Source organism: Marmota marmota, unplaced genomic scaffold (assembly GCF_001458135.2).
Source record: "Marmota marmota marmota unplaced genomic scaffold, marMar, whole genome shotgun sequence".
Taxonomy (NCBI): Eukaryota; Metazoa; Chordata; class Mammalia; order Rodentia; family Sciuridae; genus Marmota; species Marmota marmota.
The window spans coordinates 10505910-10530313 of record NW_026000206.1 but is presented as its reverse complement, the minus strand read 5'-3'; the positions used below and the strand labels follow the sequence as shown (position 1 = coordinate 10530313).

Sequence of the window (24404 nt, the reverse complement as noted above, 5' to 3'; positions counted from 1 at the left end):
AGAACAATGTTGAAGATACAGGAACAATAAGAAAACACTGTGGAAACCAAATCCCAGTGGGGACCAAGGAGCAGGTGGACAGCCCTGGACACCGCACCACTGGCTGGGAGGAGGGCATCAGAGGCCAGGCCCTTCCTGCTCAGGCTCCATCTCCCAGCAGGACGGGGTCACCAGACAAGCCCCGAGCACGCTGTGGCGTTGTAGTGTGACCACAGGCAGCAGGCCTGCACATGCCACCCAGAGGCTACCTCATCGCTCTTGTTCCTGAAACTCCAACCTGGACATTACCAGGAGGGCGTGGGCGTGCTCTCCAGCCATCAGCACCAGGTGTCCTGCCTGGCACTACCACGAGCTCCATCAGGTCTGTCTCGGGAGCCCACACTCAGAAGCAGGTGGACAGACACCATCTGGCAGGAGGTCAGCCCTGAGTGCGGCAGTCTAGTACAGAGCTCACGTGGAGGGAACACTACTTCCTCCCCCAAACCTCCTGAGACCCTGTCGCCAGCCTTTCCTCTCAGTGATAAAGTGACACTGGTACCACCACCTGCATGGCAATGTCCTGAGGACATGGTGTTGGAAAAGAGCTCCTGGATGAGGCAGGTGCCATCCAGCAGGGGCCTCCCCCAAGTCCTCTGTCCCTGCTGCCTGATGCCCTCCCACAACCTGGCACACAGAGAAAATGAAATGGCCAGGAGAGGTCCTAATCTTGCCATCAAGGCCATGTGCGGCCCTACAGGGCTTATTCAACCTCCTTAGGCTACAATTTGAAAAAGGCTATTAACCAAATCTTCAAGACCAAATGGGACTGGAGCCAGGACGGAGCAGCAGGCAGAGGTGACCCAAGGCAGCAAGCTGGGGCCCAAAACCTGCACAACGGACCCAAACAAGAGGGGCCACAGCATGGGCAGCTACATTATGGACTCCAGGCTGTCCACACTGTAGGCAGAGAGGGCAGGGGTCAACTCCACAGGGCCACACAGAGCCACTGGGGCAGGGCACTATTGGCTAATTCCATCAGAAACAGCCACCGTGCCCTTACAAGCCCCGGTGAGATTCCCTGCACAGGCCCCACACTGCACCTCCCTCCAGCCTTGACATGACATCGATCCTTTTCTGGGGGCAAAAGCCACAGGTGGGACAATTTGGAGGCCCAGGCAGGAAACAGCACCCCTTAACCTGCAGATGCGGGCAGATGCTGGCTACCATGACTGACAGCGTGCCCCTCGTTGGCTGAGCACTGGGGACAACTCCTCCAGTGGACAGCATGCCACATGGAGCGATTCCTCCTCAGGACTGGGTGTACCCGCTCCAGGTGCCCTCCTCCTGGGAGGAGGGAAAGGCCAGATGAAGGAGATGATGCTCCGGGGAGAGCGGCTGACCTTCCTACACAGGAGTAGCCTCAGTGGAGGCTCCTGGCTAAGGGTGGGGATTTAAGGGTTTTGATTCCAACATGCCTCAGAGGCAAGACACCACCCTTCCCTGCTTGAAGCTGGATACCGCTGTTTCCCTACAGTGTGCTCCCTCTCCATGACCTTCAGCAAATCCTGGGCCGACAGCTGGTCCTGTTTGGAACCCACACATCTGTCACCGTCCTTCAGCCATCCTTTTCTTCCAAGAGGATCCTGACAGACTCAGAATTAAATAGGCCATTCACGTCTAACTCATGGACACAGGAGTGCGAGTTGGCCGTCCCCACCTCCCTGCAACAGCCACGACGTGGGAACAAACCCTTCACTCTGCATCCTCTGAGACGCTGCAGAAGGTGAGGGTCTGAATCTCAGTGACCACGGTGATCAGAAGCAGGCAGTCCCTCCTCTACCCTGAGCTCAGGTAAGCCCGGGGCCAAATAGCGGGCTGGGGGCACAGGTCAGAGGACAAAAGCTGGGAAGTCACATGAGGCTTACTATCCTGGGAGAAGAAGCTGATGCTCCAAGGCCAGGCAGCCAGAAATAACCTGCCATCCGTCTGCACAACTCAACCTGAGGAGTCACACACATTCCCGAGCGGTTCAAGGGCTGGGGTTGCAGGGCCAGAGCCTTCACACTCTGAGTCCAGCTAATAGTAAATCAAGTCCCGTCCTGTGGCTGAGACCCCGAGCAGCCACCCACAGGCTGCACCATCACCCAGCTCTGCAGACCACTGGTGCAACTGTGTGTGCATGCCCAGGACCCTCCCTGCAGGGGAAGGAGGGATCCCTCCTGAGGATCAGTGGAATGGAGGGACACTCTGGGTTTCCTACCTTGTCTTCCAAGCTATCAAGTCTACGAGGCCACTATCTGCTGCTAACGGACACAGCCTGGCACTTGGCATGAAGTATACGCACATTTTGCGTTATTGATAACGTAAGTCACAAAACCAACTCCCTGTTCACTGCTGATAACTTACCCCTCTCGTCAGAGACAGGAGGGGTGATCCCTCACACTGACAGGGCTACTGATCAGGAACAGAGGCACCCAGGCAAGAATGGTGGTCCCAGCTCGCAGGGGCCTTCCACTCAGAGATGAGCCAGAACAGTAGCACATACCTATAACCCTACTGACTCAGGAAGCCAAGGCAGGAGGACTGCAAGTTCAAGGTCAGCCTGGGAAAACTTAGCAAGACAATATCTTGAAATAAAAAGGGCTGGGGGCGTAGCTCAGTGGTAGAGCACCCCTGGTTTCAATCCCCAAGACCACACACAAAAAAAATAACAGCTGGGTGTGGTAGCCACACTTATAATCCCAGCAGCCTAGGAGGTTGAGGCAGAGGATTGCGAAATCAAAGCCAGCCTTAGCCATGTAGCCAGGCCCTAAGCAATTTAGTGAGACCCTGTCTCAAAAAATAAAGGGCTGGGGATGTTGCTCAATGGTTAAGCGCCCTGCGTTCAATCCCCAATACCATAAATGAATAAAAGTCCAGAGGAGAGCTGGTGGAGTCTTCCTCACAGAAGGACACTCAAGCCCTCGAGGAGGATCCTGAGGAAACCGTCACATCTAGAAGCACATGCAGCACAGATCATTATTTCAAGGCACTGGAGAGAAGCGGCCTGACCGCGGAGGCCGCTGCATGAGGAAGACGGATGCACAGCAGCTCCCGGGTGAATCTCTGCTGGGTGTTCTCCAACTGGGTCCTCGGGAGGCCCTGTCCTCCTCGGCGCAGCATGGGCAACAGCACTGCAAGGAGCTGCATTAAGACTTCCCAGTCTGCCAGAGAGGTCAGCTTCCAGGAAGATGCCCGTGGCTAGTGGGTGTGAGGTACCATCTAAGCTGGGCATCGCCAGGTGAAAGAGCGTGCAGTTGGCGCACGCCAGCATGAGGCGAGTCCCGTGTGCAGGGACGCAGACCCTCGAGGCGCCTCAACTTGGGTCTCAAAATAGATGAGGGAAAGATGTGAACAGGAACAGAAGGTGCCTCCAGCCACCTGCTAGGAGGGAAGCACCTGGTGACTTCCCAGCCTGCATCCCTTCAGAAGAGCTCAGCTGTCCCCCTCCTTGCATGGGCAAAGACTCTGGCATGTTTGAGCAGCGAAAGTGGCCGTGCATCCAACATCCTAAGAGAAGCCTCCAGGAACAGCAGGAGGCCCTGCTAGGCTAAGTTCTCAGGCCACAGCAGGCCACAGCCAGCCAAGTCCCCGGAGGAGAGGGAGCCCTCGCCTGTGTGCTCCTACCTGGCCTCTGTGCCAGGGCCACCCAGCAAGACGCCAAGAGGCGGATGTGCGAGTCCATAAAGCAACCACACCCCCAGGACACCAGCGGAGGCCTGTGAGGCAGGAAACAGCTTGAGAGTCACTTTTAAATTTTCAAGACACTAAAGGACTTAAGTTTGTCATTTGGTCAGACCATGTTTTCTGTATTGTACGACTACTACTAAAGGGTTTACACGAACAAAAGTTAGATGCAAATCCTCTACTTGGCTCCCTCCAGCACCCACGATCCCCTGGGCTCACCTGCTGCTCCTCAAGGTTGTACCATTGACTTTTCCAAGTAATCAAACACTGCAGTCAACATGGTGGAACACTGAGCAAGTCTCAAAATAGCACACAGAAGTAACACACGTGACCCCCTCACATAGCTCCTGTTGCTAAGGCTCATGACGAGATGAAGCTGTCAAGGCAGGATGATGCGTGGGTGGGGCCCTGCTCCCGCCAGGGCCACCAGCTCCATGCAAGAGGTGGTTAGTAGAGACCTGATGTGGGCAGGAGGCCATAAAACCTTTATGCCACTTTCCAGACTGAGGCTTTGTTACATTTCAGGAAGGGAAAGGTAAGTGACTATTATAAGCCACATAAAACAAATCAGCAATTGCTGTACGAAGCCACACATACAGGTAACTGACCGCGAGATGGGCACCAGACCTGTCCAGAAGTGCAAATGCAATCCTGCTGCAGACACGTGGCAGTGGTCCACCTGCCATCTACCCACTTTGGCTTTGGAGGAAAGAAAGAGTGCTCCACTCTCGGTCCTGGGCCATGGGTCAGCTGTCAGAGGGCAGCAGGGTGCAGGCCCAGAGAGCACACAGATGAAGAGGCGGCACCGACTCCCCTAGAGGTCACAGGAGCTTCCACAACAGGAAACCCTGTCCGCAAAGCTGGACCTGCCCAACAACAGGAGGGAAACCATGCCGGTCCCACCCTTCACTCTCAAACCAGGAGGAGCACTGCCCCCTCACCCTGTCCTGAACTCTGACCAGGACCTTCATGTGGAATGAGGCGTCACAGTCCTGCAGTTCAGGGTAGGTCCACCATTCCAAAATTAACTCATTCAACCACATGTGAAGAGTGCAGGAGAAAAGTCCTGTGGCCACCCAGAGAAACCACATGGCAAAGCCCAGTGGACTGTGGAAGCACCCTCAACCTGAGGTGGACACTTTCAAAACCCAAAAGGGTGGACCCACCCAGCTAGGGAAATACTGGACACTCCTGCTACTGGGACAGGGAGGGGCAGCCACTGTCACCTGCTTACCCATCATTCCACTGGTGGGTCTAACAGTGCCTGAAAGGTAGAGAGAGAAGCCTACTCCCCTTGCACAAACCAGAGACTACAGGAGCCCTCAGGAACTGCAAAAACCCCAGAACAGTCCTTCCTCTGACCCCAGGGACCTGTTCCAGGACTAACAAGGATACTAAATCCAAGGACACTCCTCCCTTACATAACATGGTGTAGCATAGGCATGTACCCAAGCACACACCCCTGTACACTGTAAATCTCTGTACTACTTATAATATCTAATAAGCATAAATGCTGCCTGGTCTAATGCACTGTTCAGGGAATGATAAGGAAGAAAAGCCCATGTGTTCTGAACAGATACAATTTTCCCAGTGTTTCTTATCCCCATTTGCTGAATCCACAGATGTGGGAGCCTCAGACGTGGAGAGCTGACTGAGCAGTAGGCCCTGCCCACCCAGAGGATCCATGAAGACCCCAGTGGGCGTCCGACACTGGACAGCACCAAACCCCATACACACCATCTTCAATCTACATGTCTCTGATAAAGTCCGATCTATAAATCAGGCATGGTGACATGAACACAAAACGAACCATTCCAGCAACGCACGTGAGGTAAGTCACGTGCACACGGTCTCCAACTACATGGCGCTCACCTCCTTCCTGGGATGTGAGGTATCTGAAGCACTTCGCTGCTTCTCCCCAGGTCTGTGTTGCCAGCGCTGCTTCTCTCATGCTCTGGAGCCACCACCATATAAACTGAGGGTTACTTGAATATGAGCTTTGCACCACCACCAGTTGGTCTGATAACCATGACTGTTCAGAGGGACTGACAGGTAGGTAGCATAGACAGCACAGACACGCTGGACAACGGACGGCTCACATCCGTGCAGAATGCAGAGGCAACTGTCTACAGACTGTCATGAGACCTAACCTAAAGCGTTTCTTCCTGGAATCTTCTACTAAGTATTTTTAGACGCTTGCTGAGGATGGGTAGCACACATCAGAAAGTAAAACTATAGGCAAGGTTGGGGCAGTGGTGGACACTACTGCAACTGAATCTAGCCAAGATCCCAGAGAGTAAGATCAACATACAAAATCAATTGTCATAACCAGCAGCAATAATTTAAAAATTAAAGTTTTAAATTGACTTAGAAGACCGTCAATAGTAAAGTATTTAAAAATCAATTTCACAAAAGACATGCAAGGTCCCTATGCTAGAAACTGCAACACACTGCTGGGGACAATGAAAGAACCCAAACAGGAAAATCATGTCACAAGTTGACAAGTTCAATAGAGATGTCAACCTCCAAAACACAGATACACACAGCTCTCCATCAACCCCAAGAAGATGGGCACATAACTCTGGAGGCAATATGTGACAACTAGGCCTAGAACCAGGGTGACCTCAGAAGCAGCTGAGGACTCACCTCCCCGATTTCAAGGCCAATCACCAAGCCACGTGGTCAAGTCAGCATGAGTTGGCATAGAACAAGCACGGGTGTGCCCAGACAGGACCTGTGCTCATGGCCAGCTGGCTGACAAAGGCACCGTGGTGATCCGATGGGGAGGGACCTCTGGGGGCTTTTTCAACAAATCCTGACACAACTGAATAACTAAGGAAAAAATGACTCAAGATGGGTCACACATCTAAAAAGAACAACCAGGATGAAGCTTTCAGAAACTGTAGAAGATGGTGGTAAAATTACAGCAGAGAACTATTTTTTGAAGAAAATAATTGCTAAACGTAAAACAAACTGAATTTCTCAAAAACTAAAACCTTCGCACTAAGAGTCTATCAGAAAAACAAATGTGCAACTAAAAAAACAAAACCACAGCTCACGGATGTGACGAAGGACTTGTGTCTGAAACCACAAATCAGTGGCAAAAACCTCCGCAAGCCCAACTCAAGAGGGACAGAGACTTAGAATGCAAATGAAGACCCCAGGGGCAGCACACCACACCCACCAGAAGGCCGAAAGCTCCAGTCTTGACGGCAGTTCCGGCAGGGGCAGCAACCGAGGCGTGCTGCTGTGGAACAGCAAGGCCGCTTCCGAGGACGTTCCGGACATTTCTTACAAAGCCAAACACATTCGCCATTCCATCCAGCCACTCCCCTCCCTGGAGTTCGAGGGAAAGAAATGAGAACAGGCATCTACAAAGAGACGTGACCAATGACCCACTAACAGGAATGACCATGGATTAAAGGGGCACAAGGTGACCTTCTGGAGCATTCTAGATCTTGGTTAGGGCAGTGGCTCTATAGCTGGAAATGTTCATCAAAACACAATGAATTATACACTGAAAATAGAAACTTCACTATGTGAATTTTACACTTTAAAAAAATAACAATATTGAAAACGTGATTCTGAGTATTCAGGTTTATACTAGTCAACTTTTTTTTTGAGGGGGGGGGTTACTGGGGATTGAACCCTGCTCACAGGGCTCCAGCTTTAGCCAGAACGCACAGTGTCCTCCCTTGCCTGGTGGCCCAGAGAAAGGCAGAGCAGAGTCGGTTTCCCTGGCTTCTCTCCCCTGCAGCACTAGGGCAGGGGCACAGCCTGGAGAGCCCCAGGGCAGCGGAGAGGAGCCCAGCCGCTCAGCCAGGACACCGTTCTACAAGGGTAACTACTTGGCGGCTGTTTTCACAGCTGAATCGGATGCTCACTTGGGCCACAAGACTCAAGTAGAAACTCGCAATCAAGCCTCTGCACGCTGCTCCGAGAGTCCACAGCAGGCTCTTAACCACACCTAACTCATAACACCCGGTTGGTTTTTACTTTCTTCCCAAATTTGCTGCAAGGACATTTACATTTTCTCCAAAAGGCGGGAGCAGGGGGATTGGGGGACCCAACCCATAATTCCTGTGATTTATTGAGCAAATGAACATGCAAAGAAAGAAAATGACATTTTCCTCTACAAATTATTTGGTGCCTGTGATTTTCTGAACACGGGAGCCAGATGGTTCTCATAGACTGAAGAGCATATTCATGTAGTTCAAAGGTTTGCTTATTTTTTAGTCTTAAAAAAGGCTATATTGATTGTAACACGCAGCTCTACAGGAAAAGCCCCGACGGTGGGGGGATACTGATATTTATTACCACACTCGTGCTCATTACAGCCGTCTCTGACAGGGGTCCATTAAAATCAATTTTTATGTTTCTTATGTATTTTCTTTACCTAATGTTCTTGGCATTGTGTTTATTAGCCAGTTAAGACAACACCGGGCATAAGAGTGGGTGGTTTTTTTCCTTCTGTCAGGAATAACGGGAACTGTGATTTTAGCATGACTCTTGGTCAATGAAAGGAGGAAATTAAACGCTGCATTTCAGAACAAAGCGTTAGAGAGCGCTTTCCATTTATGTTTTTACAATTAGAGAAACTCGGTGAGGATCATGCAAGAGAAACACACATCCCCTGGGAATGGTGACGCCGGTCAGGCTGAAGGCCCTGCGCCCTGCAGGCTGTGCTCACTGCCTCCAGAGGGCCTAGATCCCGACACTGCATCCCACAGAGGAAGCACAGACCTCACCCAGCGGGCCAGTTCACCAAAATCCCAGTCTGGTTAAAAAAAAAACAAAACAAGGTAAGGCACATATTATCCAGCCACCAAATTCCCAGGGACATCCCCACAGCGCATGCCTTAGAGAATCAATGCTCAATCAACCCCTCCTTGAAGGTATACGGGAATCCAATGCCCTGGAGCCACTAATCAGAGGTTAGGCCCCGATGTTAATTGAGATGGAGCATTGGGGCAACCTGTGGGGGCAGACAACAAGGAATGTCTGTTGGCAGCAGGGGCTCCTCGTTACCCTGTGGCCAACAAGTCACACTGGTTGCTTTCAGCTGGTGCCCCCCCCACACACACACACACCATGGGTGGCACTCACTCAGTGGAGGTCTTCAGGCTCAGGAGTCTTATCCGGTGCAGGCCCTGGTCACAGCCAGACAGCTCGATCTTCCCCAGCGGGCTCTCCAGCACTTTGTGCTTCAGGACACAGGCCTTGTCCATTCTGCCAAGTGCCTAGAGAGAAAAGATTTGAGGTCAAGTAAGGAGCATGTGCAGAAGGATCTGGCTGGTCTCACGCACAGCAGAAGCACCAGCTGTCTACACACAGGACATAGCCCATGTCTTCTTGGCCTCTTCCTCCTGGTTGGAATGTGTCACATTTGCAACAGTCACTTTCAAGACAAAAAATTGCCTCGATTACTTAGAGCAGCCAACCAACACCACCCCTCTGCTCACGTTCCTTTAATTACTGCATCCTTCATCTCCCCCCCCATCTTTAACCAACACAAAGGTAGAAAGAAGCTGAGCTGGGCCAAGCTCTTCAAACAGTTCCTAAAACTAAGGTAACCTTGCTTTCCTAAGAGGACGACCAGAGGACAGAAACAGGCAAACAGTCTGGATGCCTGGGGCTGGCTCAGTGGTGGACGTGCTCGGGGATACCAGAGGCCCCGAGGCCCCGAGGCCCAGGTGCAGCCCCTGGCCCAGCAGAAAGAACACAGCGAGGCCTACAGTCGTGCAGAGAGATGGGGAGACCAGCCCTGCTCGGGCGGGTACCTGCTAGCAGGCTTGGGCGAAGGCCCGGCGCGGGGACACTGAGGTGGTGGACCCCTCTGAGCTCAGTTTACATTCAGAAAAACATGCACCTGCTTTGCTCTGGACGTATCCTTGTTAGCAAGTTTGAAGTTAACTTTGGTCAGGAAACCCAGAGCTAAAGACAAAGCCAGTGAGAAGCCAGTGACAGAGTCCAGGCTGGTGTTTTATGAAAATCACTCTGATGCAGAGTGAGGAAGGGCTGGGGTAGGTGCGCCTACCTGGACAAGAGGAGCCTTTCCACCCCCTTGGGATTCCTCCTTCAGTTCCGGGAAACAGGAAGCGCACCACTCACTTCCTGCTGCCTTATAGGCTCAGGAGTCCCAGAATGCTCCCGTGACCCCATCCACCATGCCTGGCTACCCTCTCCCTCTCCCTCCCCTCCCCCGGGGGACCTCCCTGAGCCCACACTTGGGGGAGGAGCTACGTACATTGGCTGCCTCTGCCTCTGTGTTCTAGAGCCACCTGGGATGAGCCCGTCCAAACCACCGCCCTGCAAGAGTGCGTCTCTCTGTTGTGTTTCACAGAGGGGCAGCTGCCTCCAGGGCACGGGTGCCACTCACAACCCACACCCAGCACAGAGTGCCTCCCATCCCTGCCCCCTGCACCCCACCCACACCTGTGCTTTGAGAAGCCTGCATCCCCACAGCTCCACCTGCAGCCACTCGTGGACCCTCACCTGCACGGGGCAGCGTCGTCCTCACTGCCGCCTCACCTGGGCTTCCTCTGCCCACCTGGCACTGGCCCCCCAGTGCTCACACAGATCAGCTGTCTGCATTGGGGGCTAGACCAGGCCAAAAGCAGCGGCCCACGGGCCCTATCCACTGGCTGCCTGTCTGTCTCGGGTGCTGCAGGAGCATGGCCAGGCCAGGCTGGCTCTTCACCTACAGTCGGCTGCTGCCTCGGTTCCCAGGCGAGCTGGAGACAGGGTGGCCTTGGAGCCTAGGATGCCTGATCCCTGGCCCCTGCCAGCTGCCGTCTGCAGACCCTTCAAGGTCACCTCTCTGCTCCCCACACTGGGGCAGCCCAAGTCCTCAGCCTTCCTCTTGTAGCATGCAACCTTAAGTCTACCTCTGCAGAAACGCTCTTGCCCTGCTGTCCCCGCTGGGCCCTGTGCACCCACACCACGTGGCCTGGCCATTCCTGTCCTGCTGGCCCTCCTCCATCTGTAGCACCCATCAAGCCACCTTGCCTCTAGCTCCTGACACAGCTTCTCTTGTCTCTCTCCATCAGCCAGGGGAGAGGTGCTAGGCTTGGCCAGCCATCCGGGTGCCATGTCAGTCCCAGGACTCAGCCCTCAGCACCAGCCCCGGAGCTGCCCCAAGTAAAGGTGCCATTCTGAACACGTTGGCAGAGATTTGAAACTGTGTACTCGGGGGCCCTGGGTGTGGAAGAGCCATTCAGGGGAGACCTCAGCCTTGGGTCACAACTCAGAGACACCACCTGACCACATCATACTGTGTAAATGCCCCACCTTCTGTGGCACCCCAGTGTCTGCAGGATGAAAGCCCAACTTCCCAGCAAGTGCTGGGAGCACTTGCCTGTCTGCACCTCACAGGGGGAAGGGCCAGATGAGGGCAGGGTGTGTCTGTGGCCTGCTACCGCTGGTCTGTTTCTTTGAGAACGTCACTTAGACTGTTTTCACTTAGTGGCTTTATCTGGAAGATGAACAGTAGCTAGAAGGAGAGGTCAGCTCAAGGGGTAAGAACAGGCCCTGGAAAGGCCTCCAGGGGATGGGGTGCCACCCACAATCCACACCCAACAAAGAGCCACTACTCCACCCTGTCACCTGAGTGCCCTGGCTTTCTCCCCAAATCACCCAAGCACCAAACGCTGCCCATTCTTGGACAGCAATGCCCACCACCCCTCCCACTGTCAGGCTCTTGCCTTCTTGACTGGGGAGCTATTTCCAGGTTCCTGGGGCAGGTCCTGGAGTCCCCTAAGGCACAACTGTCACACCCCAGGGGCTTATAAGCACTGGCCAACCAGAGCACCCAGCAGTGGCCACGCCAGCGTTTTCCCAAGTGTGTCCATAGAAGACGCTGCTCCGAGAAAAAGACTCGGGGAGGGCGGGAGCTGCAGGCCCTGCCCCTCCTAGAGGCCCTCTGCACAGGTGGCCAAGGCGTGCGTGAGCAGCCTTGCACCAAGAACCCGGTCAGTGTTTGCCTCACTCACCAGGGAAGCCCATGCAGAGCCCAGTATCCCACCCCACTTAAGGCTCTGCTTCCCAGCAGCGCCCCAATGGGCGTGACCACCAGCTGGGGCTCCTGCCCGACCCCAGCATGATCCTGATGCCAAGCATCAGAAACAATCTCAGCTAGCTGGAGCAGAGGCAATTTACCAAAGGGCCCCCAGGACTTCTGGGGAGACTGGAGGAGCAGGCTCAGGAAACAGCAGGCCGGGACACTGGCCACAGCCTCGCCAGAGCCGACCTCGGGAAACATCTGTGGGGCCATCCACGGACAGCAGACCTGGGGGGCACTGAGCCACTGTTGCCCTGGAAACAGGATGTGACAGCACTGCCACCCTCTCATGCTCTGCTGCCCTATATCCCTGTCACCAGCTCCTGATTCAAGTCTCAGGAAGAAAACTGGACCTGGAGAGGGGGCCCAGTCAGTGCCGATCTGTGCCAGAGTGGCAGAGGCAGGGTGGCCCAGGAGAGAAGGGACTGCCACATCTTCCCCACAGGAAACAAGGACCCCAGAGCAGTGCACCACTGAGACCCGGAGCACCCCAACTGAGCATGGTCAGACTCCTCGCCCCAGATCCTCACCACAAGAACAGGAACGCCTGACCACACCGTGCCCTCCCACTGCCTCACCGAGATGCCAAGCCAGGGCTCTGTGTGCTGCTCCCTGTGGGCAGGCTGGGGCCAGCACACTGCCCTGCACAGGACACCCCTTCTGCCCCCTCCCCAGTCTGCACACCCAGGGGACACATTCCAGTGTGTCCAGCAGGCCTGTGAGGAGGGTAACTGGGGGAGAATGACAGGGAGGTGAAGGAGGGGCACGGGAGCCCAGGAGCTCCCCTGCAGGGGAGGGGCTCGGCCCACAGGGAGCTGCACATCCCAGGGTGGTCAGCCCTAGGCCCAATAGCTGGCCTCTGACCACAGATGGCACTGACTGAACTTGGGAGGTGATGGACTTACAATGAAGTTGGGGAGTGTCCGGCTCAACTGGTGCAGCCAAATGAAGAACTGCCTGACCTGGAAGGGCCAGCTCTGCACCAAATGGCATTACCACCCAGCAAGTGCCAGGGACCCAAAGCTCTGCCCCCAACCGGCCCCTGTGATGCTGCCCCCACCCCTTAATTTCTTCGAGGAGCATCAGTGTGCAGCCCACACCCAGTACCACCGCCCCAGCTCTGGTAGCCCAGATTGACCTCTCATCCAGAGGACACCAAGAACCAGCTTCCGACCAGCAAAGGCCACCTGAAGCCACAAGAACATACCAAATCAGGCACAAAGCTAGGGGAGGGGCAGCAGAACCAGAGGCTTCATCCAAATCAGGCCAAAAACCGAGAAAGGGCAGTGGGTCTGTAACTGGAAAAACTGATGAGTTGGAAAACCCGGGCCGTGAATGAGCACGTACTGTCCGTGTCAGATCAGTTGGACATTAAGTTAGGTCAAGGCGAGGAAAGAAACTCCTTAGACCCTCTGACAGTTTAAACAGAATTGAAGCAAAACAGAGCCTTCTTTCCCGGAGCAGGTGACACCAGCCTCCCAGGGATGGCCAGCTCTTCAGGGCACTGCCTGGCTGGGTGTGTTTTCACTGGGACTCTCGGCTTTCCAAGCCCATTAGCAGGACTTCGCAAGTCAAAGGTAATGCACCCTAACCCACCAGTGCTACCTGCCACACAAAGAAGGGCAGCAATTTCAGCAGAATTTTACATCAGCCCTGCCAGAATGGGAGTCTAAGAAGCCACAGAAACCTGCACACCATCTTCTTCCTGTGGACACCAGAGCATCTGCACACGGTCCTCCACAGGTGGAGGAAGACCAGTGCAACCGCAAGTCCAGAGCTTCAGGGGACAGTGAATGCCCAGGACCTGCCCCAGGCCACTGGGATGAGAAGCCCAGGGCGGCCCCAGCAGGTATGGAGTGTGTCCCTCGGGGACTGCAGTGAGTAAAGGGGGTGGCCTGAGAGCTGAAGGAGGGTATCACAGACACCAGGGAGGACATGCAGAAGCTAGAAGCTGGGAGCAAGAAAAGCGGGGCCTCAGGAGCATGGAATCACCAGGCGGCAAAGCCATCTCACCCAGCTCAGCGAGGTATGTGTGGGGCCACATGCGTAACGCCATGGGCTGGTGGAGGCAGTGGCTAGACAGGGACCCTTCCCCCAGAGCTGTGTGAGCATGACACCCCGCACAGCAACACCCCTACTCTCAAACCCTTGGGACCAACCCCCATGGGTGCTGATGATGGCATCTTCCATGGCCTTCACCAGACCAGGTCACACCTAGGCAAGTCAACCAGTGGCGGCCAGCTTCCGAGCCCCAGATGCCAAGAGGCAGGCCCAGAGGACTGGCTCTCCAGCAACCCTGGGGTCACCATGTCCACAGCAAGCAGGGGACTGAAATGGGCCACTGCTGGGCAGGGAGAGCAGTGATGGAACCACAGGCAGGGGTCAGCCACACCTGGGGACCGTGCTCAGAGGAGACCCTGCAGAAAGCCATGTCCAGAGAGACGTAAATTACGGAGGCGGCTGGCCAGGCATGAGGCGGTTCCTGGGAGAGCTGGGGACACGGGGGCTCTAGGGAAACGTGGGCCCAGCCACTTGGTGGGGCCCTCCTGCAGCCTGGCCTGGGAGGAGCTGGTGAGGGACGAGTGACCAGCCCGGCAGAGCAGCAGGACAGGGCTGTGCAATGGCCATCAGCCTGGGCCCAGCCTCTGCCTCTGAAGTTACAAAGGGACCAGCTCATGGTCCCCTGGGGAGGAAGGTAGAGGTCCCCCGCAAAAAGCCAGTCCCACGTCCTCTTGGTGCCTGGCCCACAGATCTGTCACCTCAAGTCTATTGCTTCTTAGAGACCTGGCAGGGTAGGAGGGTTTGAATCCTTCTCCCCTGTGTGTCCTGTACTTTTCTACAGCAAGCGTGGGCTTACGTCACGAGGAGGAAGATCTAGTCCACTCCCGTGCGCACTGCTGGTGCAGGACGGACGGTGAGAGCTGCGTCCCTCGACAGAGCTCAATCTCCGACGTCACATCAAAGGATGTCGATACTTTCGGAGCCACATAAACTGAGGCAGGAACCGTTTCTGAGCTTAAAAGAAGGTTTGAATAAAGTGACACCCCCAGCCAAAGACACGCAGCCCTCCCCGCCCTGGGGTCTCACCAGGACCCTGTGCTCAGCTTCTGCAGGTCCTCGCCCTGCCCTCACCTGGGGTCCTGGCACTGTGGCCCACTCCCCTGAAAAGTGGCCGTGTCACCCAGCCCCCAGCCTTCTCAGGAAGCCTTCCTAGGACACCCACCCCCACCCTCCCGGCACCTCTGGTACAGCGCTCCGGACACTGCGCTGTTTCCGAGCTGTGTTATCTCCACTAGCACACAAGCTCCAGCACAGGTAGCAAATATGTGCCAGTTCCAGCCAGTGAGTGAGACGTCTATTGAGAGTTCTTTTAATTGGATTTAAGGTACTTATAGCAGAAGGCACCACCCACGCCCCGAGCTTTCTTATTCTGGCAGATATGATGGCTGGAGCTACGGCAACTAGCTCGTGAACCAAAGGGAAGGCTGGGTCCCAACACTGAGCCACCCAGGCACCCCATCTCCAGAAGTACTGCTGGACGCTGGCTTGTGTCAGAAGCAGAAGTCCACCTGTTTCAAGGCAGGGTTCTGGGGACTTCCTTATTTTCCAGCCCAGAGGCGTTCTAGCTGACCTAGTCCTACATTCCCAGCACTTCGGGTAGTGCCTGGCCCTTCACAGGTGCTCAGCAAATACTTGTTGAAGACGTGAACCAATTACATGACGTGGTGAGCCCGACTGAAGGAAGGACCCAGAGGTCGCTGTGAGGTTAATGGGTAGCCAGGCCTGGAGGCCTGGGGTCCAGGAAGACTTCCTGGAGGAGGCAGCAGGGCAGGAACTTGAGTCCCTTTCCAGGAGGAGGAGGGGAGACAAGGCAGGGTTGCAGGGCAAGTCGTGGACCGTGAGGACCCAGGTGACTGAGAACAGAGGAGGGAGCCCAGCCACTGTGGGGAGAGCAGCCCAGTGTGAGCGGAGGCCATGGTGGCAGAGCCGTGAGGCCAGGCATGGGGACACGAGGAGACAGGTGGCAGCAGTGGCCTGAGAACATGAAGGGCAGGTGGGGACCCCCTGGGAGGCCGCAGTCCCCACCAGAGACAGGGTCATGATGGGGGCTGAAGCCAGGGGTCTGACCTGCGCCTGCTCAGAGGGGCTGAGAGCCAGAGCACAACACCCAGCCCTCTTCTCCGACTCGGCTTACAGCTGCCTGGACAGAAGCCACCCTGGACACAGGGACCACCCTGGACACAGGGACCACCAGGACACAGGGACTCCCTGGACACAGGGACTTCCCTGGACATAGGGACTCCATGGACACAGGAAGGGCTGCCCTCCTGGAGGCCACCAGCAGGATCTGAGGGAAAACACCAAGGCAAATGGCCTGTCCAACCACTCAGTCCCACCTTGCTGAACAGACAACGTGGCACACAGCTAGGAGCCCGAGGAGTAGACAGGAGGCCCGGTGGGGCGCGGGCAGCCACGTTCTTGCAACACTTCCCAACAGCAGTGGCCACAGGCGTATGCACACAATGTCACCCTGGGTTCTAAGAGGACCACAGGGCAGGGCATTCCTGTGCTGTGGCCAGCGTGGGGTCCACAAGGTCTGCTTGGGACACAGGCATGTCCTGGGCTTCCACTTCTCGACTGCAATCCAGTCCCCAGCTCGCAGAGCCTGCAAGCCCTCCCACAGGGCTATGCACCCACCTAAAGCCACAGGAGGGGCTGACATTAACTGGTGGCAGAAAAAAGTTAATTCTTCATGGCTATTTGGAGACCTCTGAAAAATGAAGTGAATTTCATTTCATCTCCCTTTTAACATGAGTGGCGTTTAAATGACAATGTTCTGAATCAGGCAGCTGGCACCGGAGGCCAGTCCCCACCACAGTACAAGCCAGGGGCCCAGAGACGGCAACTGTCTTCTTCCCCTCCCCCCTCGCCATTTTCCAGGCCTGCCCCATGTCCAAACCGCCCCCTAGGGCCAGCCCCCAGGACCATCTTCACAGCTCTGTACCTTTCACTCCCAACCACTTCCATGCCAGGGGCCGGTGCCACAGAAGTGCTCAGAAATAGGTGGTGGTGGTGGTGGGGGGGGAACGCCTGCCTCCTCAGTAAGCAGTTTCCATCAGGCCAAACCCTCTGCATCATGTGGGTGCATCATGTGGGAGCCTCGTGGGTGCAGGGAGGACCCACCCAGGACCCAGAACAGACCCACCAGAGCCAGCCATGGCAAGCCGAGCTCAGTAACCTCCCTCAGCAGAGAATAAGAGGAAGAACAGGTGGCAGTGTGGACCTGGCTCACCCTCAGCCCACTCAAGATCCGGCAGGGGAGTGTTGTCCTTAGAGAAAAATCCCTAGTGTCAAAAGCCAGGAGGGGAAACACTGCCTTCCTTTCACGGACCCCTAAGGGGGCCCCAGGAGGGCAGCAGGGAAGCGCAGGGCTCCCCCTTCCCCACCCAGTATGAAAGCCAGCAGGAAGACACTGGGGAGAAGCAAAGGCCCCTCAAAAGGTCTGCAAGGGACTAGGGTCTCCCGGGGACTGTGCTAGGTCCCCTTCAACAGAAGCCCAAGTATGGCTCAGCTCCTTTTGCTCCAACGACCAGTGAGACGGAAACGGTCTGCCTAACAACACGGGCGGCTGTCTGGATGTCCAAGTGGGAGTGGAGCCAGCGTTGCTCAGAACCTCACTGCAAAGCCTCTTCAAGAAAAGAGCGGTTCCTCTGGTTTCCCATCAGTTCCTGCACAGCCAGCTACGCACACGGACAAGCAGAGGACTCTGCACTGGAACCACACGATGAGCCTTCAACAAAGCTGCCTGATCCGAAGCCGCCTTCAGGCGAGGCTGCATCCTGCTCAGGTGCTGCTCTGCAGACCCCAGACCAGGAGCCACGGGGGGCGTGGGCCGGCCCACCTCACCAAGATTGCCATGGACATGGCCCTGCAGGCACAGCCCTTTTCTGATGAATGGTGCTTTGATGTTAAGACAATGTGACCTGGGGCATTGGGGACAGGCTGATCGGCCCTCACAGCAAGGTTTCAGAAACACCTCCAGCCAGACCTGTGTCTTGTTAGAGTCCACCTGGTCATCTCAACAACATGCCACTTATGACACATGACAGCACAGATGGAGGGGTTCAGCTGAGGAAACCAGCCCTGGTCTTAAAATCCAGAGGCTAGCCACGAACTGGCACTGTCCACATTTAAAACCCACTTACGACCCATCACGAGGAAGGCAGAAGTGCCACTCCCCGGGTGACACCCCAGGGCTACTTTGAATCTGTGCAGTCAAGGACAGTCGGGAGCAGCCAGAAACCAAACCACGGGGTCGTAGGTGTACAAAACACACAAAGCACACAGAGAAAAGTGCAGAGAACTTGTGTGTGCACAGACTTGACGACCTGCTCCAGAAGGCCCCGGAGATGCAGGCGCTTTAGAGAAGTGGTCCAGATGGGACCACCCCCATGTGTGCACCACACAGGTCAGCTGAACAGCCTCCGCGTTCACTGGAAACGCATCCACGAGGACAGAGGCGACACTGAGGGCTCTGAGCCATCTCGAGGACCAACGCCCGTTTCCTTGGGCAGCTTCCTGTTGTGCAAACCGAAGCAAATCCACACCACATGCCACACACCATGCCAAGTGGGGCTTGCCCGGGCCCATGCAGGGTTCCTGGAGTGTGGCTGCAGGGGGCAGCCACCGAGTGCCGTCCCATCCATCTTCTCGCTCTTCAGTTGTGTGGAGGAAAAATTTTGATGACAAAATGCAGACAACTTGGAAAATATCATGATTTTTTTTTTTTTAAGGAACAACAGGAGGCTTGCTGTGGGTGGCCTCAGGCGGGGTCACGGAAGCAGGAAGCCACTTGTCCCCTGGGAAAGCCACTTTCAAAGGAAGAAGGGAAGCATCACTCTGCAGCTGTGTGTCAAGTCACCCTGCGTCACTCACTTCTTGGCAATTCACTGAAATAAGGAACCTGAGGACTTCAGGGAAGCAGAGACCATCACAACCAAAGGTGAGCCTCTGCCACCCGGCGCTCAACCCAGACCAGAAAAATCCCCTCACAAAAATGAACAAACCCAGGCCTCCGACCAGGACCTTACTGTGCGGGGGCAACAGCCCGAGGCCTGCCGCGGGAACCCGACCCTGACTCTAGCATCCCTGGCCTCCGGCACTGCCTGCCTAGAAACAGTGCTGAGGCTCTGGCGAGGACAGGACATGGCACCCACCATGGAGCTCCGTGTGTTCTGCGGGTTGTGGACTGGGGCTGCTGGTTTAAAGTCACACAGTGCTTCTGTGCCTCTGACGGGGCACAGGGTAGAGGAGAAGAGCTTCCCAGCCTGGCACCTGTGGAGGAAAGACGCCACATGCACCCGAGTCCCAAGCCACCCCCTCAGCCTCAGCAGCAAGCTGACACCTAAGCCCCTTGACTCCCACATCCCATTTTAACATCAGGCAGGAAAGATTCATTTATAATTCGCTATGGGGAAAAAAATGAGAAAATTCCACATTTTCCCTTGCTTAAATCATGCCTGCCAGAACACCCCATGGCAAGGTCGGGTGACCTTAAGCATCTCACCGGCTGGACAGGGCACTTGCCAGTCACAGGTGTGTGCCCAGGGCCACCCCCACACAGTCTGCAGCTCACGTTGCCCACAGCACAGCCCCACAGTCTGGGACACTCCTCAACTCCAGGCTCTGACTAAGGTGCCGGGCGGGACAGCCCATCAGGAGGAAGGCAGGGGCAGGCTGTGCCCAGCACCACATCAGTTCCCGCAACTTGTGATTTGGGAGCTGCAGCTTAAATATATCACAGCAGAAAATACCCATCCTGCAGAGCTGACGAATGGGGAACAGGAATGCACAGGGCATGAGGAGGTCTCAACTAGGAAAGCCACACAGCCGGGGGTCCCAGGCATCACAGGGACACCCGCCTCCGCTCAGGAGCTGGACATGCATTCCTTGGTGCAGGACTCCCCTGGCAGACAGCAGGGCAGGCTAAAGTCACCCCACCCAGGAAGAGGGCTTGCCAGGCCCAGGCACGCTGCTCCTGTCTACAACCGGGCTGTGGGGCAAGGCCACTGATGGCCAACAGCCTTCACTGTGGGCAGCTGGATTTCTACCTGAGAAATGTGTTTCTCTTCAGGGACTCACTAAAGGGCAATCAGCTCACATGGAGACTGGCTAGACCTTCCCGGGCTTGATGACCAACCGTGGTGGCCACAGACCAGAGCTCACTGTAGGCGCCTACCAGAATCCTGGGCCATCTCCAGCCAGTGTCCAGGAGTCATGTACTCTGACCACGGGTGGGAATCACGCTGTAGCCCCCAGGAGGCCTGAGACACTTCCTGCTGTGGACACACGGGGCAACAGTGGCCAGGGGCAACCGGCCCCCTCTCTCACTCCTCCCTGACCTCTGTGGAGGGACCTCTCTCACTCCCTTCAGCAGCATTCCCTGGGACACTCCACAAACCCAGTAAGGCGCTCAAGGTCAAGATCGCAGGGACATCTGGACATGCTAATTGCAGCTGCACTCAGGGCTTCACTGGTACCCTAACCCCACCTTCCCAAACTCTCAGACAACGACTGCTTCTCCACCGCAGCATGCAGCAGCAGACAGGGAACAGGTCCTTTTTGTATTCCTTCTGCCCCAGGCCACTGGTCAGCCCATCTCCCTCCAGACCCCCTCAAGGCTGCCATGACCCACTGGCCGGCTTCTCTCCCAACAATTCCAGTCTTCAAACAGGACTGCCCACGTGAGTCCCCAGGCTTCCCTAGTGCCTGCCAAGGACTAGCCCAAGACCATGAGGGTAGGCTGAGGCCTCGCTGAGTGTCAACCACAGTGGAGACACCATCATGAAAGGCTGCTGGGATTTCCTCACGTCCTGGCAGAGAGACCTGCAGAGCCACCCACCTGCCACCATGGTCACCTGCATGCCAGCCCCCGAGCCAGCAGAATCAAGTCCTCCTACCTTGCTGAAGACTCAGCCGCACGGTGTTTCTGCAGGGAAGAGGCTCAGCTGAGGAGCTCGCGATGATTTATGATTTGGTGTCCCCAACAGAGGAGCCTGGTGTTCCAGACACGCTCGGGCAGCCACGATCGAGCGGGGCCTTGATGACACCTGCTCTGACGAGGACTGGCACTCTTGGAGGGACAGCCGCCATCCAACCCAAGGCCACACAGCCACGGAAACGTGCTCGCTGCCAAACGATTAACCCGAGGCTCCAGTCCACACGGCAGGAAATTTTATGTTCTAAATTAGTTACATTATACCCGGAGCCGATCAGAGGCTTGATAACTTGAACATATAATTCTATGCCTTTTACTCTTTAAACAATAATTCAGTCTAATCCTGCAGCTGAAGCCAAGATTTCCAGACCAAAAGTGCACTTTCCATTTGATTAAATACTAATAAATGCAAGAATGAAACACCGGTCTTTTATCTTACAGTAAATTCTTCAACTACCACACACTCTAACAATTAATTTCTTCTCTGGAGAAAGGGACAGGTCCTTCCCCTCACAGACAGCTTCGCAGTCTCAAGTCTTAATTACAACAGTTAAAACTGAATTTATCGTCGTCCAGGGCTTACAGAAAATGACATCACAGCACAGGTTCCTGGCCTCCTGGGGTGACCTGTCAGTGGGCAGGCCCGTGGGGGAGCACCCTGGGCCACCACTGGGCAGACAGCGAGAATCAGCACACCTCCCTCCCATGGGACAGGCCACAGGCACAGAGTAACAGCCCCCCACCCCGCCAGGTGTGCAAGTCCTGGTGACACTCGTGGCACAGACACACGTGTGTGCCCCACTTGGCACCATTGCACACGCTTGATACTTACTTTACCCATGAAGGGAGAAAATGCTGCCCGTGGAAGATGGTAAATTCCACAGAACAGAAAGTCATATTTGCTTTCCATCATTATAAACCCAGAATGCAGCAGGGCACAGTGACACCCGCTTGTAACTCCAGCAGCTTGGGAGGCTGAGGCAGGAGGATCACAAGTTCAAAGCCAGCCTCAGCAACTCAGGGGAACCCTAAGCAACTTAGCTAGACCCTATCCCCCGACCTCAAAAAACAAAAAAGGCTTGGGATGTGGCTCAGTGGTTAAGTGCCCCTGAGTTCAACCCTTAATACCAAAAAGAAACCAGTTCCAAGTTCTTCCCAGGGTATTTAAGTCAGGAACCAGTGAGGGGTCAGGCTGCCCCACCCAGCAGGCAGGACCAGGCACAAGGGCACACAGGACAGCCTGATTCCTGGATGACTGGCACTCACTCATTAAAAGGAATTAAATGACAAAACAGACCCTTCAGGGAAGAGCCATCTTGCTCCCCTCACTTCCTATGGTCGTCTCCCTACACCGGCAGCTCCACTCAGCCCCGGCCCCTGCCCACGACCCATGCCCATCTGGGCAGAAGGAGATTTCCCTTTTCGCCATGCCCCTCACCAGTCAGTTCAAGGTCCCCAACTGGAGTATGGAGCCTCCTCCAGAATCACACGGCCTGTGCTCTCGCCCACAGGTGGCTGTGGTGTATTCCGTCTAGGGGACCATCACCGTCACCAAGGCACTTCTGAAGAGGCAGTTCAGGACATAATCCATGGCCATGAGAGAGATGCTGAGCCGAGGCAATTGGCACTCCTGACCAAGGGGAAGGAGTCCGGCTACAGCAGGAGCAGCAGAGGTGGACGCCCCTCTGACCACCTCCCAGGCAGACTGTGAGCTCCAAGTGCACACACAGCGCACCTGCACTATGGCCACCTCTTCAGAAGGGTGAGAAGCAGCCACAGGCCACATTCGCCCTGCACATGTGGCCTCAAAAGGAATCTCTGACTCCTCTTGTCCTTACCTGTCCTCTTGCCACTACAGGAAGCAGGGCAGGGGTGGACTGATCCCTTCCTCTCAGGTTGCGCCAGCCTGCTGGGTGCAGGTCAGCGGATGCCCCATCACTGCCCAGCCTCAGGAGCTTCTGCAGTGCACCCAGCTTCTGGGCCCTGGTGCTATGGCAATGGTCAGACCCAGCCGTCTGGGGAGAGACGTGCTGAGCCTGCTCAGACTAGCAACCAAAAGCATGGACAGGGAGGCCCAGAAACAGCAGGACTTCTTTCTCACAGTGTGGAGGCAGGAAGTTCATGATCAAGGCGCACACCCCCACCAGGCCTGCCAGAGGCCACCTTCTCACTCGTCTCCACCTGGGGAGGGACAGATGAGTCTCCCCACTACAGCACTAGTCCCCTTGCTGCAGGAAGGGTTCCCAAAGTCCCTCTAGACACCAGCACCTCAGGGTTGGCTTTCCACATGCAACTCAGGGCGACAGGCCTTCAGACCACAGCAGTGGGTCAAGAGAGGACCGAGGACCAGATGGAACCAGAAAAATCCAGTGGCCCATGTGAAAATTTAATGTTTAATGTAGAAAAATCACTTTTGATTCAAGTTGGTTTGAGATATTTTTTATACACATGGGAAAAATACATATAAAATCCACATTTATACACAGAATCCATGTTTCAATAATAACAAAAACCATCCTGTAGCCTATTTGTCTACAAACGACAAAGTACTGTGTAAATATTTTTTTCCTTGAAAACAGGGATTATTACAAAATTATATGTAAGCTACACCCAATCTTCATTCCAATAAGGGAGGAATGTAATTATTTCTCTCTCATGCTGATATAATCTCACTCTACAAGGAACACCTCCATAGAATATTTCAAAAACTAACAAAAATGTAAAACCTTGAGAATGTTATTACCAAATTTAGCAGGTACATTTTATCTAAATTACAGCAGAATGAATTCTTCAAACAATATTCACAGATGAAAACCTCTTGGATCTGTGACGTTCATTCCACAGGTAGCTGGAGGAGAAATCCCGGCTGTCGAGAATGAAAAGGCTTTGACAATTAGCTACTTCTTCAGACTCCACGATGCTGCCGCTTTCTCCTTCCTGCAGGGTGTCCAGGGCACCTCGCCCACACCCACGGTGTCCAGGCACTGCTGAGCCACCACTCAGTAACGACTCCGTGACAAGGCCGTTCTGCATCTAGTCTACCTCCTAGACATGGCCGTCTCTCTGACGGCGGAAACCTGAAGTTCAATGACAAAAGAGCAACTTTCCAGTGCCCAGGTGGACAGGGCTGGTGACCACAGGGCGCTGAGCTTGCCACTGTGGTGGACGAGGTACTGATCCATATGACATACATGACACGTCACGATATAAAGGAGGACATGGATACCAAGCTCTTGTGTTCACTGAGGTCCCCAGGAAATCGCTAAAGCAGGTCTTTAAACTAAAATGAATGGATGAAGAGAAGGTGAAGCAAGCAATCGGTGGGTGGCAAAGGAAATGTGGAACTGTGAAGGTCACCTGGGTGAACGATGGCTGCCCCCCTTCTGCAAGTGTGGGAACAGAATGGAGGCCGATTTCTCCTGAGTCCCCATCATTCGGGGTCTGCAGACACCTGGCAAGGTAGATCGCCTGCCCTTCTCAGCCAGCCACACAGCCAGGTGTGAGCCTGAGCTGGCTGAGTCAGCAGCCAGCCCCCACCACAGTAAGGAGCAGTGGAGGGCCCTGGGAGGACAGCTCCTGACCAAGTGCCATTCCCTGCAGGGCAGCCGGTCCTGGGAACTTGGCACACACAGATTCGACCTG

At 55.1% G+C, this 24404-nt stretch overlaps 1 protein-coding gene across 6 annotated transcripts in view; it reads right to left on the bottom strand.

Annotated features, from left to right (window-relative positions):
- Nucleotides 1-24404, bottom strand: part of Mgmt (O-6-methylguanine-DNA methyltransferase) — a 232796-nt gene that overhangs the window by 170297 nt on the left and 38095 nt on the right. For 5 of the 6 annotated variants that reach the window (XR_007343213.1, XM_048791391.1, XM_048791388.1 and 2 more), the window contains exon 2: nucleotides 8812-8945. Coding sequence is in view for 5 of the 6 variants with exons in the window: in XM_048791388.1 (XP_048647345.1) it covers nucleotides 8812-8945 (134 nt within the window). In the remaining variant the exon portion in view is untranslated. Of the gene's footprint in view, nucleotides 1-8811; nucleotides 8946-18981; nucleotides 19068-24404 lie in introns of those variants that run through there. The other variant, XM_048791389.1, reaches the window with a different exon arrangement.